We start from the raw sequence: 18199 nt of genomic DNA, 5'->3' as shown, positions 1-18199 counted from the left end.
AGTACCCAGTAACCCAAGTAACCCCAAGTAACCCAAGTAACCCAAGTAACCCCAAGTAACCCCAAGTAACCCAAGGTAACCCCAAGTAACCCAAGTAACCCAAGTAACCCAAGTAACCCAAGTAACCCAAGTAACCCAAGTAACCCAAGTAACCCAAGTAACCCAAGTAACCCAAGTAACCCAAGTAACCCAAGTAACCCAAGTAACCCAAGGGGGGGGGGGGTAACCCAAGTAACCCAAGTAACCCAAGTAACCTAAGTAACCCAAGTAACCCAAGTAACCCAAGTAACCCAAGTAACCCAAGTAACCCAAGTAACCCAAGTAACCCAAGAACCCAAGTAACCCAAGTAACCCAAGTAACCCAAGTAACCCAAGTAACCCAAGTAACCCCCAAGTAACCCAAGTAACCCAAGACCCAAGTAACCCAAGTAACCCAAGTAACCCAAGTAACCCAAGTAACCCAAGTAACCCAAGTAACCCAAGTAACCCAAGTAACCCAAGTAACCCAAGTAACCCAAGTAACCCAAGTAACCCAAGTAACCCAAGTAACCCAAGTAACCCAAGTAACCCAAGTAAGTAACCCAACCCAAGTAACCCAAGTAACCCAAGTAACCCAAGTAACCCAAGTAACCCAAGTAACCCAAGTAACCCAAGTAACCCAAGTAACCCAAGTAACCCAAGTAACCCAAGTAACCCAAGTAACCCAAGTAACCCAAGTAACCCAAGTAACCCAAGTAACCCAAGTAACCCAAGTAACCCAAGTAACCCAAGTAACCCAAGTAACCCAAGTAACCCAAGTAACCCAAGTAACCCAAGTAACCCAAGTAACCCAAGTAACCCAAGTAACCCAAGTAACCCAAGTAACCCAAGTAACCCAAGTAACCCAAGTAACCCAAGTAACCCAAGTAACCCAAGTAACCCAAGTAACCCAAGTAACCCGCATATCTTCTCCCTTCTCCCCATCCTCCCTCCTTCCACTTCTTTTTTTTCTTTTTCCCTCCCTTTCTCCACCTCTTCTCTTTTTTTTTTTCTTTTTTTCTTTACTTTTTTTTCTTTCTTTTTTCTTTTTTTCTCACCACCTCCCTTCTTTCTTTCTCCACCTTCACTTCTCCTTTTTTTCTCTTTCTACACTCACCTCTTCCTTCTTTTTCACTTTTCATCACTACCTTCTTTTTCTTCCTCTCTTTTTTTTCTCTCCTTTTTTCCACCTTGCGCCTTTTTTTTTTCACTTCTACTTCCTCACACACACTTCCACCTTCTTCTCTTTTTTCTCCCTTTTCCTCACCCACTGCGCCTTTCCTCTTTTCTTATTTTTTTTCACTCTTTTTTCTTACTCTTCTTCTTCACCTTTCTCTTTTTTCCACTTTCTTCTTCCTCCCTCCTTCTCTACCTTCATCCACACGCCTCTCTCTTTTTTCCTTTTTTTCCGTCACCCACCTCTTTTTCTCCACTTCTTTTCTCCTTTTTTCCATCTCCCACTTCTTTTTCTTCTCTATTTCCTACTTCTCTCTCTCTCCATCCTTCTTCTTCTTCTCTTTCTTCTCTTACTCACCCTCCGTGCTGTCACCTTCCCTCTCTTCTTCCTCTTCCGCCGTCTTCTTTTCTTTACGAGCATTTCTACCTTTTTCTTCTCTATTTTCTTTTACTCTTCTTTTCCTCTCTCCATCTTCCATCTTCCACTTCTACTTCACCATCTCTCTCTTGCCTATTACCTCCCTTGCCTTCCCTTCTATCCCTGCCTTGCCTTCCCACTATTCTTCCTCTTCCGCCTTCTTCTTTTTTTACGAGCGTTTCTACCTATTTTCTCTATTTTTCTTCCTTTTGTTTCTTTCCTACTTCTCCCTCTCTCTCCCTTCCCTCTCTTTCTTCTGCCTACTCACCTTCCCCATCTGTCGCCTTTACTTCACCTTCCGTGCTTTCGCCTTGCTTCTCTTCTTCCTCTTCTGCCATCTTCTTTTTTTACGAATGTTTCTACCTTTTTTTTCTCTTTTTTCGTTATTTCTCTTATTTCTTACTTGTCTTCTTTCATCTTCTCCATTTTTCTCACTACTGCTTTCCCCTCCTACACCTAATGTTTACATTCGTTTCTACTATTTTCTCATTAATATTTTCTTTATTTTTTATTTTTTATTTTTCTCTTTATTTTCTTTTATTACCCACTTTTACTTCTTCTACCTCTTCTTCTCTGTCTTTTCCTTCATACTGCCTTGTCTCTTCGCCCTCCATCATGTCCACCACCTCTCTCACTTCATACCTCCCACCTGACTTCACCTACGTTTTACGAGAATATCTCCCATTTCGTTATTTTCTTTTATTTTTTGCTTCTCCTTTTCCATCTCTCACCTCTGGCATTCTCTACTTCTTGCTCGTCTTCACTCATCTTTTATAATCGTTTCTGTTTCTTTCCCTAACTTTTCTATTTATCTCTACGTTGATTCCTTTTTATTTTTTATTTTCATTTCTATTCAATTTTATTCTCTTGGCCTGCTTGCTTCTTGTTTCATTCCCACTTGGATGTCGTCCACCGCTCTCTGCTCTCTGCTCTCATGGCCCTCCCTCCCTTCTCATCTGCCTACTACTACTTTTCCATTCTTTCTCCACCCATCATTCCTCATTTTTTTACGAATATTTCTTCTTTAAAATATTCTTTTTATTGTTCTGATCGTTTCTTGTTTTTTGTTTCTCTCCCTCTGCTTCTGTACATCTATTGTTCATTCACTAGTTGTCCAACACTCAAATACTTTTATTCCTTGCTTACTGTCGACCATTCTTTTATATTTATATTTTTATTAGTTTCTATTTTCTATTTTCTTTGCGAATATCTCTGCTTGTTTTGCCTTCAGTCCCCCTTCTCACTCCTCTCTTCCCCTGTCATTTTGATGTTTTGCCTCATCCCGTGCTTGCTATACGACTGCTTTCGCTCCCATTGTATGTTTTATTAATTATTCTATTCATTTTTTATTTTTTACGAATATTTCTTTCTCTTATTTTGGGTTTTCTACTTGAACTATCTCCTCTGCCTCTCACTTTATAATATATATTCTATTTCCACTTGTGTTTATCTGTATGGTGTCAAATACATTTTATATTATTTAATTTATTTTTTAATGCATTGCGTTGTCATTTTCATTCATATTCATCCATTCGTTCACATTCTCTCTCTCCTTTCTTTTGTTTACCCTCCTCTGCTCTCCTTCTGTCTACCACACTCCACAACCACTCTTCCCATTTCATTCTGTAACACACCAAACATTTTCTTTTATTTTTTCATTTCTATTCTGATGTTTTCGTAACGAATATATCGTGTCTTGACTTAGTTATACACCCAAACATCCTTTCGTCTCTTTACTCTTCTCCTTGTCGTTCCAACAAAGATTTCTTCAACTTTTATTTATATTTCTATTCTTCTCATTGATCTGTCCTTCTTTAATTCCTCCTATCTACTCATATTCATCCAAATTACTCTGCTGTACTTCTACCTCTAGTCCCTTCTTCCTTACCCAGCACTCACCAACTCAACTCCATTCTCCCCCCTTTCTAACTCTACCTCTCTCCCTACCCATGTTTTAACGAGTATTTCTGCTTTTAATTGTTTGATTTCTTATTTTTCGTTCACTCATTCTTCCCCTACTTTTCTTATTGCTTCTCTGCATCCTCATTTCTATGTTTTTTATTTTCTCTTCTTCTACGTTCCTTTACTGACTACTTTTTATTTCATTTTATTTTTTTGTTAATATTATTATCATAAAAATTATTTTCATTCTTCTTCCTTCTTTATTTCGTTCTTTTAATTCCTTCTCTTCCTATGTAACATTTTCCCTTTCACCAAGTCTTCACCTCTATCACCTATCACCCAAGTCACCTCGCTCACCTGTCACCTCATCACCTCATCACCTAAATCACCTATCACCTATCACCTATCACCTATCACCTCTATCACCTCATCACCCAGGTTACCTGATCACCTGAATCACCTATCACCTATCACCTCTATCACCTCATCACCCAGGTTACCTTATCACCTGAATCACCTATCACCTATCACCTATCACCTGTAAAACCTATATCACCCACATCACCTGCCAACAAGGATAATCAAGTACTCCACTAACGTTTCTGCCCAATATCATCCTCTATTCATCATTTTCTTGTATTTTTCTTTATTTCAACATTTCATCGATAGTTTCTTTTTATTTCTAGCTATCTAGATTCAGTCTACAGCCCTTCTTTTGCTATAGTATGTTGTTGTAAGAATACCCTTGTTTTCTGATGGATCTCTTTCGATTAATGTTTTTGTTTTCAGCACAATACAATGTTTGTATCTTTATCTACTCTATGCTATATTCAGTTGGCTTCTTGCAACAACGCCACGCCGTTTACAACTGCTCGACACAAATTTCGTTTATTTCGTTGAGCATAGCTTGTTTTCTCATTTTCTAAAACAAATTCAATATTTTTCTACATAATATATAATTAAAATATATAAAATATAATATATAATACTTATAAAACTTATAAAACGTGTAATGAATTCATGCAATATTCAAATAGTTGGTCGAATCGTTGATGAAGAAAGTGTTTGCCTTTGCGTAGCTGTTTTCTTTTCTCCGCTTCAGATTTCTACAAACATCCTACTTTTTCAAGTTTATCTTTTTCTTTTTCTTTATCTTCATCTTTTCTTATTTTATGCTTTTCTGCTTTTTATTCACTTGCTTATTCTCTTACAAACTCAGCGACAAACGACAAAGAATTCTATCTGCCAAGCACAGAGCTATCCTACTACAGGCTGCCTATTATCAAAATAAACTTTTACTTTCAATATGCTACTTGGGTTGGAAGTGTTGGGTCGTGCTGGAATCTGGTTGGACTTGTGCTTGACTTGTATTCCTCCATGCAACAAACAAGTTCATCCCTTTGACTTATGACTTTTTTGCTCTTTCTTTGTTTCAATTATTCTTTCATCAACGAATATGTCTTATAATTCATTTTGTTATAATTCGGTTTGTCTTTCTTTAACACTGCTCGTTCGCTGGCTGTTTCCTTTCATATCTACTTGCGACACCCACTGTACTCACTCACCTACTGTATTGACAAAATTGCGAATATCTCTACATCTAGCGAATGAAATCCATTCAAAAGCACTTTGTTGAGTTTGAATATTTTTATTTCATTGATTTAAATAAAGAAAATATTATTTCATGAACGAGCTGGATACACGCTTTGAAACATGTCTGAATATACATTATTTATTCATACAAACAATAGAAAAACAAAAATTTTTTTTTGAATATTTTCACTTTATTTTTTTATTTTTTTTATTTATTTACTAATTTTTTGACTTTTGTTTATTTACTTATATACTACGCTATATATCATTATTATGTATAGTAGACGCTTGCGTGTAGTCCTATTCCACTTATCGTATTCGGCTTGCGAGTCTTTATGGTTGTTTACATAGCGACGAGAGAATTCGCTTTTCAGTTTTATGGATGTCGCTGGAATGCATTACATTCCATATCACACCGCAGCCCAACTCTGGTAAAGTGTACTACGATTGTCAAGACGTTACGGCTAAAATCAGTTTTGCAAATTGGCTTCCAGTGCCTAATCCCAATCTTATCCGGCAAACTCCAGCACCAAGTCGGGAGCACTACCTACCTACATACCAAGTGCATGCCGTACCCCTACCGTACCTTTTCTTTACGAATAACTCGACATCTAGCAGTCCAAATCGCTTCAAACGAGTTTTGTTAAACTTGTATTTTTGTATTCTATTCAATAGAATCTCAAAAACGAGTCGGATATACGCCTTTAAACTTTGCCTTTAAACTTTATTAGTATATTGCATTTTTCAACATGAAAAATTTTTGACCATTTTCAACAATCACTTTTCCATTTTCATCTACCTGTCTCTACCTGTCTCTGTTTGTCTCTGCCTGTCTACGACAAAAGACCCACCACTCACCACCAACTGCTACTAAGTACGTAGATACGCCCATCCATACCATAGACAATATCGTGAATAACTCGACATTCAGCGGTCGAAATGGTGTCGAAACAGCTTTATTCAATTTCTTTTTCGTCTTTTATTGTTTAAAATATAAAATATCATCTCATGAACGAGCCCAGAAAGTCGACATGAAAATTATTTAAAGAAAAGAAAAAACTATACTAATTGAACTATTAAAAAAAAAAGGTCAGTTCGAAAATTTGAACTTTTTTACTTCATCTTCATCTTCATCTTGAACTAGTTCCCAAGTAAGCAAGACACTACGACATAAAAACTACAGCTTTCAGCATTTACAAACGATGGAATCGAATTCAACTAAATTGTATTCAATAATTTTGTCTATTATCTATTATCATAATCTATCTACTCTATCCTATAACTATACAGTATTTAGCAAAGTTTTTCAACATGAAAGCAATCATGTGTTTGATATTTAACAAAGCAGTCATCTAGTGTTTGACTTTGTCTTTGATTTGAATTTGAATTTTGAATTTTAAGTTTAATTTAATTTAAATAAAGAGTCAAAGTTGAACCTGCAACTTTAAACTTCATCCTAACTAGTGGGCTACAGAGCATGCAAATGTTCATCCAACACATGTCGAATCACAAGAACAAACCCAGAGACCCTCGTAGTTGAGGTACAAACAAACTTGTAAAATGTTTCGTCTGTGGTATCTCCATTGAGAAATTCATTTGCAATGGATTTTTTAAACAGTCTACTGTTCCATGCCGTATAAGTAAGCGGTATCAATCGATTCTTGCCCAAGAACGACATTCCGGGGTGTATCCCAAGTCACCAGAATCATGTTCATGGATCGTTAATCCACAATACTTACATACTCCCTTAAACTGAACATCCATCTTGCAATGGGCTCTTCCATGATCCGTTTTACGGCACTTGAAACATGCACTCCTCTCAATCGGGCATCTGCCCGGTTGATGCTGTTTGAGTTTTGAATCAGGATCCATAATCAAGCAAAACAAACAGTCGTCTTTCGATACCCCAAAGAATTCAGCAACTGACGCTGATATCGCATTCTCATCCATCAACTGTTGATTGACATCTTGAACACGACTCTTATACTCCAACAATCTCTTGCGCTGCAATTGTTGCTCAACATCATCATCATCATCTTCTTCATTATCAACTCCAACATATCCACCAGGCTTTCTCAACGTCGCCATACCAGCGCTTTTGTTTCTCTTGACGGGCGAATCTTTGTCCCAAGCAGCGAGCCGCTTCTGAAACGACATATACGGCGAGTGAACACGATACTCATCATCCACCTTTGGAGAATTACCGTCCTTTGCAAGTTTGTCATGGGCAGGCTTATCCAAAATATAATTCTTTTCAACGTTGGCGAATGCATAATAGAGCTAGAACTGCCCGGTGTCAACAAGGTTGTCCCAGACATACCACTACTCAACTCTGGAGTACTGGCAGAAACAAGTTTGGGTGTTGTCATTTCCTTTCCTTTTCCTTCTCGGAGAAAAAGACTGTGTATGTCCAACTTTTATTGACTTTGACTTTGGCGTCGAAAAGTTACGTTCGTCCTTGCCGTTGCCGTTGCCGTTGCCGTTGCCATTGCCCTTACTCATGCTCACGCCCATGTTTGGTGAGAAACTATATGCTGTACGAGCATTTTCGCTAGTACTTCCATCGATCGTACGATTTCCTCCGTTCCCCAAGTTTGATCCATGAATATTTATCATTGCTGACTCACCAAGAAACATCTGTGCACACCTAGAACAATATACACAATTCTCAAATGAAGAACAACAATCACTATCCCCATCCATCTCTGCTGCAAAGTATGAACGCACACACATCGTCTTGTCCTTCATAAACATCTTCATCGACTCGTCCACATGCTTGGACCACACAGAATCGTGTTCCTGGTAGAAAAGAGCTGCAATAGCATACTTACCATCTCTTCCCGCTCGCCCTGTTTCCTGAGCGTACTGCATACACGAGTTCGGTAATCCATAATGCACTACCAGACGCACTTCACCATAGTCGATCCCAAGACCAAACGCCTTGGTTGCTACCATGATTCGTGTCTTACCATTCGGGTTGCGAAACTTTCAAACGACTTTTTCGTTCCGCTTCATCTAAATCTCCCGTGTAAATCGTGGCATCTGTACAAGGGAAAAGATCCGACCGTTGAATCTTTCGTTGCAGGTATTCCACTTCGTGCTTTTTTGGCAAAACACAATCACACGACCATCGCCCTCATAGACACTAGCTCTTTGCATCAAGACACTCAACTCGTTCAAAAACGCATTAGCCACTAGCGGACGTAAAAGATACAATAGATTCTGTCGCGCTGTCGATATGTCTCTCACAACGGTAAACGTAGCACCAAAAGTTTTGCTAGCACGAGTCTCCAGCGGTCGTGGAAACGTTCCGCTCAACAGATGAATCGGCGCAAACAATGCCGACAACCTTGGTGCCTGTAGCAAAGTGTTTCTCCAAGTACTATCCGTCAACAGACTATGGGCTTCGTCCACAACAACACGAGCTAAGCGACCAGCAACGCCAAGACTCTCAAAGAAAGCCAATGCAGAATTGGACAGTGCAGACTCGTACGTAAGGATAAACAGGTCGGGCAGTTTTAACGACGGAGTCACGGGTTGGTTCCTGTACTGAGTCCAAGTATTCGTGCATTCGACAAGTCCTGTTTCGTTAACTCTTCGCATCATGTCCTCACGTAAGGATATCGCGGGTACAACAACCAATGTGGTATTGTTTGGTCGAATGGTTTTATCAATCAAGGCTGGCAACAGAAATGATAATGACTTACCCGATGCTGTAGGAAGAACAATAATCAGATTCTTCTGACCTTGCACAGAAAAATAAACTGAATGAAATTGTTTCTTGGACCGAAACTTTGCACTCAGTCCACAGAATTGGGCTAATGCCCAACGGCAAAGTTGAACGTAGATCTGTGAAGGAGGAATCCCACGAGAGCCAGTATCCGACCACGAAGGTTGTTCCTTCGTTGCTGTTGCTGTTGCTGTTGCTGTTGTTGTTGTTGTTGCCGAAAAACAAGAAACACACACTTTTTGCTTTGGCGACTTTTCTTCTCCCTTTTGTTTTTCTTTACCTTCTTCTTCAACCGCTTGTTTACCACTTTGTATCATGCTCTTTAGTTCTTTCGTCGACTCGCGAATTTCTTTTAGGATTGGATTACATTGTTCAACCAAGAGACCATGTGCAGAGTTGTCTTTGATTCTTAGCAGCTCTTGCCATTGAAAACTTGCTCGAAAAAAATTCGCAAAGTAATCCGCTGGCAAATAATGCAACTTGTCCATCGTGCGTCCATAGATGAGAAGCGCTGTACTTCGAGTATGCCCGGCTTGTAGATCAAAATACGAATTTTTGCTCATGTCTTCCTCTAAATTTCTTTCTTTAAAGTAATGAGCAATATGTCGGTAATTTCGAAATCCCAACGGCTTTCCAAGGCATTCATATGTCACCTTTGGAAATATTCGATAAGGCATCCCACTATCCAAACGTTTCCCACCATTCACAACAAACATAGCATTCGTATAAACAGCAGCTGCTTGTTTGTTTCCTGTTTTCACAGAGCTCAAGAATGCTTGAAACGGACGTACTAGTGCATAGTATCGAAGGGCCAATGTTGACAGAGACTCTGGGAGGAATCGAGGGATTGGCTTTTCCGCAAACTTCATGTTTCTCGTCTTGTCGTACCGGCTGTAAATCATCAAACGACCAAACATCAAGTACAGCTCTCGTGCTTTGTACTTTGAATTCTTCAGCGTCCAATGTACCATTTCTTTTGCTCTCGCCGGTTGTCCAGCCGAAATATAGACCAAGCAAAACAACAGCTCATTGAACTTGGTCGCCTTTGTTTCATAATTCAGAATCGATGTCTTTGACCATTTCAAATCTTTTTTGAAGACTGCGTCAAAGTCATCCATCCACGACATGTCGTTCTTTTTCTCTATCCTCGAGCCTTTCTTTTTCTCTTTCTCTTTCTCTTTATCGGTCCAGTCTTGCTCTTGGGTGCCATTCTGGCTTTTCTTTTTGTTCACTTGGACAAGCTCTTCAAAATAATCGTAAAAATCGTCCCTGGAAACAAGCGGCAAAAATCGATGTCGAAGTTCATCATTCTTCAAAACCGTTCGCAACAGCACACTTCTTGTCATCCGAATGTCTACGGATTCTTTGAAAAAGGAATACCCTAGCTTGCTATTGTTAATATCGTCACCAACTGACTGTAACAAAGAACTCGGTAGTAGCTTTTCCATATCCACACCAAAGCATAATTCCTCCAAGAGCAATTGCAACCTTGAAAACATGCTTTCATACAGATGGCTCAGATCACTTAGGTCCAAGACAACCATATTGTTGATATGGCTCCCAACAATCGTATATTTGGAATTGAACGCCGGTCGAAACAACACCCTTGACGGGTTCAGACCTTCCAAGGTATTCGCATACCCCTCCGTCCTAGTCACATCACGTACGATTTTGTTGGTTTCATACAGAATGTCGTAGATATTCCTTTTGCCCAGAGATATATAGCGAAACACGTGTGTGTATGCAAAGGAACCAGCCGTATGAAACTCGGGTATAGAAGACAGTGTGACTTTTCCTTCCTCAACCAACCGTTGCAATTCACTGGCAGCGACCAAACGACACGTATAAATCAAGGGAGCAAAGAACGACGAAATTTCATACGCATACCTTGACGTTCCATCGTCACGCAGAGACAAGCATGCCAAGAACTTGACGATTTCTGTGTCGCGGATACTTTCCGAGAATTCGTACTGTCGTAGAAAAGCCAACTTTAATGCCTCGTGCAATTCAGAATACGCTTCATCCTTTCGAAAGTAGAACCCTCTTCTTTCTTCCTTCTCGTCAACGTCGTCGTCAACGTCGTCACCGTCCTGTTGCCCTCGGTCATTGTTTTGGTCTTTCTGTATACCAGCAGCTTCTTCCTCTTGTCTCTGTTGCTCCAACTCTAATTGTAAAGCACGTTTTCTTCACTCTCATCCAACGCTTCTTCCTCCATCATGATAATGTCATTATCATTATCATTGTCATTATCATCATCGCCAATAGCGGTATCAATCCATTCAGAGACTTTGGCATCTTCGTCTTCGACTGTTGCTTCTTTTCCTAGGTGTGATTCATCTCTTTTTCGTTTTCGACCACCGCCTTGTTTCGCTTTAGCTTCAGCTTCAGCTTCAGCCGAAACGATTCTGCACATCCGTTCCAAATGGGATCGTACATGGCCATTCTTTTGACAATTTGGTCGTCGTAATAAAAACATCAAATACCGAGCAGTACTTCGCGCATAATTGACGACGCTGACCCTTTGCTCCAGCGGATTCAACCCACGCTCTTGCGCACTGTAGTTTCCTCCTTCTGTAAACAACTTTCTCGTGCCAATCATCATCCACTTCAAGTACTGAAATCCTCTATAATAATACCGAATCAACTCTTCCAGGATAATCTTGGAGTTTATGGCTCCGTCAATGTAATGCCATCCAATCAAGCCTTGCCAGTTACGGCCAAGTGCTTTGACAATGGCTCCCCAACCCAGTTGCTGGTTTAGCAAATTCTTTTGACGAGCATCCACCGAATCGTTGTCGTCGCCATACTCTTCAGTTGCATTTCGTTTTCAGCGTATGTGTTTGTATATGTATTTGTATTTGCATCGGCATCAGAATCTTCGTCCACACGATCCAAATCCAAGAATCAATCAACGAATCCAATTGATGATTTCTATCTTCTCCTACTACGGGAGCGAAATCCACTTTAAAGTATCGATGTCTTTGATAGCTTTTGTTTTTCACCGTTTGCAACGAAACTCGTCGCATACACTCATTGACATTCACGGTCCTCCCATGATGCCGTCGAACATGACGGTAAAACGTGTCCGCAATTCCATGAACAAACCTCCTCCACTATCAAAACAAATGGTACATTCGTATCCATTCAACAAAACAGGCAAGCCGAATATACACGGATACGTCTCCCATGAGGATGAACGCTCGTTCGACACGGTGGATGGACTCTTTAGATCGATGTGATTCATCTGCTTAAACAGGTTTTCAACCTCATCTTCAAAGCGAAAACATGGTGAACGTTTTGCATGTGTGATTTGACATGTTCTACATCCAGCAGACCTCCACATTCGACGCACGATACAGCATGGATCGATAAAATTTGCAAGCCGTAGGTAGCTAACCCTTGGTTGATCTCGTAGTAAGGAGACTCATGCGAGCAACAAGAGTTATCTTGGGTACCTTGCCAAACGCATTCTTGCTTCATATCAAACGTCTCGTCTTCAACACCAATCCTAGCAACGGAAGATGCTGTTTCCGAAGCAGTCTCAAGACGATTGGGTGTAAGAGTAAGAGACGGAGACGGAGAAGGAAAGGAGTAGGTGTAGGTGTAGGAGTAAGAGACGGATATAGTGCAGGAACAGAAATTGGATGGGAGGAGATTAGATTGAAAGAAGAACGATAGTCAGACGGTAAAGCCGTTTCGTCTTGAAGTTTGTTGATGGTATCGGTCGAAATTTGATTCTTTTGCGGTTGTACATTGTTTTTGGCTTTGTCATTATCATTATTCGCGTCCTTTCGGTCGGTATTATCGTCATTGTCATTATCATCATTATCGTTTCCATAGTCGTCCCTTGTTTCATCTTGGTCCTCTTCATCATCAACATCAATAGCAATAGACGAAACAGCTTCCTTTCCCTCTATAATTTATCGTTTCCTTTTGCAACAACATTCACATCCTGATTGTTCTTTGCTGCTTCTATCCTCGATTCCTTGGGTCCTACAACATACAGATCAATAAACGTGCCACACCCCTTGACGTGTTCCCTAAATTTATTAGGCATTGTAAACTGCTTTTTACAGCAACATACAAAGCATCCACCCTCGTTCCGAACCATCTTTACGACAGTAGGATCCCGATTATCATTTATCGCTATGTGTACAAAATTTTGATGCAACTTTCGATGATGATAATCAAGAGTATTGGATGACAAAAAGCTCTGGGAACAGTATCTGCAGGAAACATTTGTCGTTCGTTTCTTCTTTTCTCCGGGTGAGGGGTATAAAGTATAAAATTATAAAATAAGAAATAAGAAATAATCAATAATAAAACAATGAAATGAAAACGACTGAAACCAGTAGACCGACAAAATCCAATATTTGTCTTTTGTCGATTCACTATCAACATTTGCAATTGGCTAAGCTAGTTTATATAGGATTTTTTCAACCATTGTCTCTTTCATTGTTTGATTGTTTCTTTCTTTCTTTCTTTCTTTCTTTCTTTTATATTTTACATTTAATAAAGAATAATAACAATAAACAGTTTTAACAAGGGTATTTATAGTCATATTTGAAATAAACAAAAGAGATATACAAAGGCAGATCTAGCGGGGAAAATCAACAAAGAAACGCGACGCGACCTCCCAATCACCGTATCCCTAAGCCTCCCTTCTTTGTCTACTCTGCTGATAAGTAAAACAAACAAAGAAAAGAAACGGAAGGCGAAGTCCGTCAACCATCTATTACCCCGCACCTATACGTCAAAACTTAGTAATCAACTGATCCGTCGATTATTGCAAATTTCCCGGACTTGTGCGAAGGTACATGGGTTCGAATCTCGGCGTATTGGTTTATTTCCCACATTGTTTATTTATTTACTTTTTATTATTTATTTATTTTTTTTGTTTTTTTTTTGAATTGTGTCTTTTCTGTTGGATATTTATGGTTCGTTTTTTATCTATATATTTGATTAAATCATTTTATTTATTTATTTCTATTTTTGACCAAAACCCGATAGCTTAATGAGAAAAGTATTTCAAGCAAAAAAATCTATACAAAACAAATTGCAACCCAATTTCTTGTAGGGTTCAGACATAAAATGAATTGAAAAAGGAAAAAACCATTTGAATTCTCATCCTTCGGTCACTTCATCTCTTTTTGCTTTATCTGTTGTCTATACTTGCTACGTTTCTACGACCTCTGTCTGGCCTTTTCCTTTGTCTGTATAAATCTTACAAGCATTCTCTTTTATGCATTACCCTTACCTTGTACGTCATACTTTGCAAACTATGAGCGAGAGCCGCTAAGTAAACATAATAATTCCTTTTAGCGAATAACTCGATCATTTCTTGACGAAACTGCGTCAAAATAGTTTCATTAAAATGTTTTTCATTCTTTATTATATAAAACAAAAAAATAGAATCTCAAAAACGAGCTCGATATACGTGCTGAAATTTTTATCAATATATTGCATTTTTCAAATAAAACAATATAAAATGAAAAAAAAATTTCGAATATTCTCAGCAATCAAACTACATTTTCTCTCTCTGTCTAGACATACCCTACTCTACCCTACCCTACCCTACCCTACCCTACCCTACTCTACTCTAACGTACCCTACCCTACCGTACCGTACTTACCTGCCTACTTGGTCTTGGTTGGCCTTTCAACGACAAAGTCCACTCACCACCAGCCTTTGTGCCACCGCCTTACCTTTTCTATAGGAACTCTTTCTTTAGCAATAACTCGATATCTAATGGTTCAAACGGCATCAAAATAGTTTTTTCAATTTCTTTTTCTTCTTTTATTGTTTAAAAATATAAAAATATTATCTCATGAACGAGCCTTGAAACTCGCCAAAAAAATATTAGAATAAAAAGAAAAAACTATTTTAATTGAATAAAAAAAAAAAAAAAACAAAACCAAAAAAATCAAAATCAAAATCAAAATCAAAATTGACATCTTCATCTTCAACAACAACTTAACTTGCTTGTGTTTCCTCCCTGCCACCATGGTCCCCAAAATGGTCCTGAATGGTCCCCCCCCCAACCAAAAATCTTTCGGTCCCATCCCAGAGGACCATACAGGGGCCATGGTCCTCGAAAACAACCCCCACGGTCCCTAAAAACTAAAAGGTCCCTGGCCCCCCACGGTCCCAACGGTCCCAAACGGTCCCCAACAAACTCCAAGGACCATACGACGAAAATGCTCCCAATGGTCCCAATGGTCCCAACCTTCAAACCCAATGGTCCCCAAACGGTCCCTGAATGGTCCCTAATCATACCCCCCCCCACGGTCCCCCATTTCCTACTACCCCCACGGTCCCCCGGGACCATCGGTCCCTACCTACGTCAGTAACCCAAGTAACCCAAGTAACCCAAGTAACCCAAGTAACCCAAGTAACCCAAGTAACCCAAGTAACCCAAGTAACCCAAGTAACCCAAGTAACCCAAGTAACCCAAGTAACCAAGTAACCCAAGTAACCCAAGTAACCCAAGTAACCCAAACCAAGTAACCCAAGTAACCTCCCTTCTTTCTTTCTCCACCTCTTCTCTTTTTTTTTTCTTTCTACACTCACCTCTTCCTTTTTTTTCACTTTTCATCACTACTTTCTTTTTCTTCCTTTCTTTACACACCCACTTCTCTTTTTTTTCTCTCCTTTTTTCCACCTTGCGCCTTTTTTTTCACTTCTACTTCCTCACACACACTTCCACTTTTTTCTCCCTTTTCCTCACCCACTGCGCCTTTTTTCTCTTTTTTCTTCTTCTCTTACCTTTTTTCTTACTCTTCTTCTCCTCCTTTCTTTCTCTTTTTTCCACTTTCTTCTTCCTCCCTCCTTCTCTACCTTCATCCACCCGCCTCTCTCTTTTTTTCCTTTTTTTCCATCTCCCACCTCTTTTTCTCCACTTCTTTTTTCCTTTTTTCCGTCACCCACTTCTTTTTCTTCTCTATTTCCTACCTCTCTCTCTCTCTCCATCCTTCTTCTTCTTCTCTTTCTTCTATCTACTCACCCTCCGTGCTTTCACCTTCCCTCTCTTCCGTCTCTTCCTCCTCTTCCGCCGTCTTCTTTTCTTTACGAGCATTTCTACCTTTTTCTTCTCTTCTTTCTTTTACTCTTCTTTTCCTCTCTCCATCCTCCTTCTTTCTTCCCCTTCACCATCTCTCTCTTGCCTATTACCTCCCTTGCCTTGCCTTCCCTTCTATCCCTGCCTTCTCTTCCTTCTATTTCTTCCTCTTCCGCCTTCTTCTTTTTTTACGAGCGTTTCTACCTTTTTTTCTCTATCTTTTTTCCTCCCTCTCTTTCTTCTACCTACACACCTTCCCTGCTTTCTCCTCTACTTCGCCTCCCTTGCCCTGCCTCATTTCTTCCTCTTCCGCCTCCGTCACTTTATTTTTACGAGCGTTTCTGCCTTTTTTCTCTATCTTTCTCTATTCCTCTTGCCTTATCTTCTTTTCTTCATCTCTCCCCCTTCACCATCTTTCTCCTGCCTTTTCATCTCCTGCCTCCTTTTTCCCTTCTTCCTCTTCCGTCTCCTTCACTTTATTTTTACGAGCGTTTCTGCCTTTTCCTTTATTTCTCTTGCTTTTTTATTTTTTCTGCTTCTCTCTCCTCCTTCCCCACCTTTCACCTCTACTTCATCTCCCTTGTCTTCCCTTGCCTTTCCCTTCTCATCCCCCGTCTCTTCCTCCTTTTTCCTTTCTTCCTCTTCCGCCTCCTTCACTTTATTTTTACGAATATTTCTACTTTTTTCGTTATTTCTCTTACTTCCCACTCACCATCTTCCATCTTCTACTTTTACTTCTACTTCATGCCTTCCCCATCTGTCGCCTTTACTTCACCTTCCGTGCTTTCGCCAAGCCTCTCTTCTTCCTCTTCTGCCATCTTCTTTTTTTTACGAATATTTCTACCTTTTTTTATTTTCCTACTTCTCTCTCTCTCTCCCTTCCCTCTTCTACTTCTACTTCATGCCTTGCCTTGCCTCTTCTCTACCTTCCTCTGCCTTCTCTCTCACTTTCTATTTTTTTCCTCTGCTTTCCCTTTATTTTTACGAATATTTCTTTCCTTTTTCCTTTTTTCCTTTTTTTTCTTATTTCTTACTTGTCTTCTTTCATCTTCTCCATTTTTCTCACTACTGCTTTCCCCTCCTCCACCTAATGTTTACATTCGTTTCTATTATTTTCTTATTAATATTTTCTATATTTTATTTTTCTCTTTATATTCTTTTATTACCCACTTCTCCTTCTTCTCTTTTACTTCTTCTACCTCCTCTTCTCTTCTTCACTAACTGTCTGTCTCTTCGTCCTCCCTCATGTCTACCCGTCCTCTCTCACTTCATACCTTCCGCTTTCCTTTATCTTTATTTTACGAGCTTTTCTACTTTTTTTTCTTTATTTTCTTTTATTTCACACCTCTTCTCTTCTACCTCTTCTTCTCTGTCTTTTCCTTCATACTGCCTTGTCTCTTCGCCCTCCCTCATGTCCACCACCTCTCTCACTTCATACCTCCCTCCTGTCTTTCCTTTTATTTTACGAGCTCATCTGCTTTTTCTCGTTATTTTTCCTTATTCTCCTCTCTTTCCAACTTGCACCTCTCTCTTTCTCCGCCTTCTTTTCTGTCTTGTCTCTTCGTCCTCCCTCATGTCTACCCGTCCTCTCTCACTTCATACCTTCCGCTTTCCTTTATCTTTATTTTACGAGCTCATCTGCTTTTTCTCGTTATTTTTCCTTATTCTCCTCTCTTTCCAACTTGCACCTCTCTCTTTCTCCGCCTTCTTTTCTGTCTGTCCCCTGATCGGCCTTCTCTCCCACTTCCTATTTTCCTTCCTCCTTCAAACTCATTTTACGAATATATCTCCTTTTTCGTTCTTTTTTCTTTATTTATGCTTGCTTCTCTACTCCTTTGTCTGTTGTCTCGCCTGCCTTCTCATACCTACTTCTCCTTTTCCATCTCTCACCTCTGGCATTCTCTTCTCCTTGCTCGTCTTCACTTGAATCTTACAATCATTTCTGATTCTTTCTCGTTATTTTTTATTTATATTTTTCTTTTTTTTTTGATTATTTTCTATTTTCTAATTTTTTTGCGAATATCTCTGCTTGTTTTGCCTTCAGTCCCCCTTCTCACTCCTCTCTTCTCCCTGCAATTTTGATGTTTTGCCTCATCCCGTGCTTGCTATACGACTGCTTTCGCTCCCATTGTATGTTTTATTAATTATTCTATTCATTTTTTATTTTTTACGAATATTTCTTTCTCTTATTTTGGGTTTTCTACTTGAACTATCTCCTCTGCCTCTCACTTTATAATATATATTCTATTTCCACTTGTGTTTATCTGTATGGTGTCAAATACATTTTATATTATTTAATTTATTT

At 39.4% G+C, this 18199-nt stretch overlaps 1 protein-coding gene across 1 annotated transcript; it reads right to left on the bottom strand.

Annotated features, from left to right (window-relative positions):
• Positions 1-6757: 6757 nt before the first annotated feature.
• Positions 6758-12894, bottom strand: SOCG_16235 (uncharacterized protein; the record flags this gene model as incomplete). The annotated part of the gene is made up of 5 exons (XM_013162420.1): positions 6758-7387; positions 7523-11001; positions 11028-11645; positions 12325-12742; positions 12787-12894. The coding sequence occupies 4 exons, from the start codon at positions 12892-12894 to the stop codon at positions 8123-8125; spliced, it is 4023 nt and encodes a 1340-aa protein (XP_013017874.1). The 3' UTR covers positions 6758-7387; positions 7523-8122.
• Between the last annotated feature and the right edge of the window lie 5305 nt (positions 12895-18199).

The sequence above is a fragment of the Schizosaccharomyces octosporus genome, assembly GCF_000150505.1.
Source record: "Schizosaccharomyces octosporus yFS286 unplaced genomic scaffold supercont6.1, whole genome shotgun sequence".
NCBI classification, from domain to species: Eukaryota; Fungi; Ascomycota; class Schizosaccharomycetes; order Schizosaccharomycetales; family Schizosaccharomycetaceae; genus Schizosaccharomyces; species Schizosaccharomyces octosporus.
The sequence above is the reverse complement of the archived record's forward strand: the minus strand, read 5'-3'. Positions and strand labels throughout refer to the sequence as shown.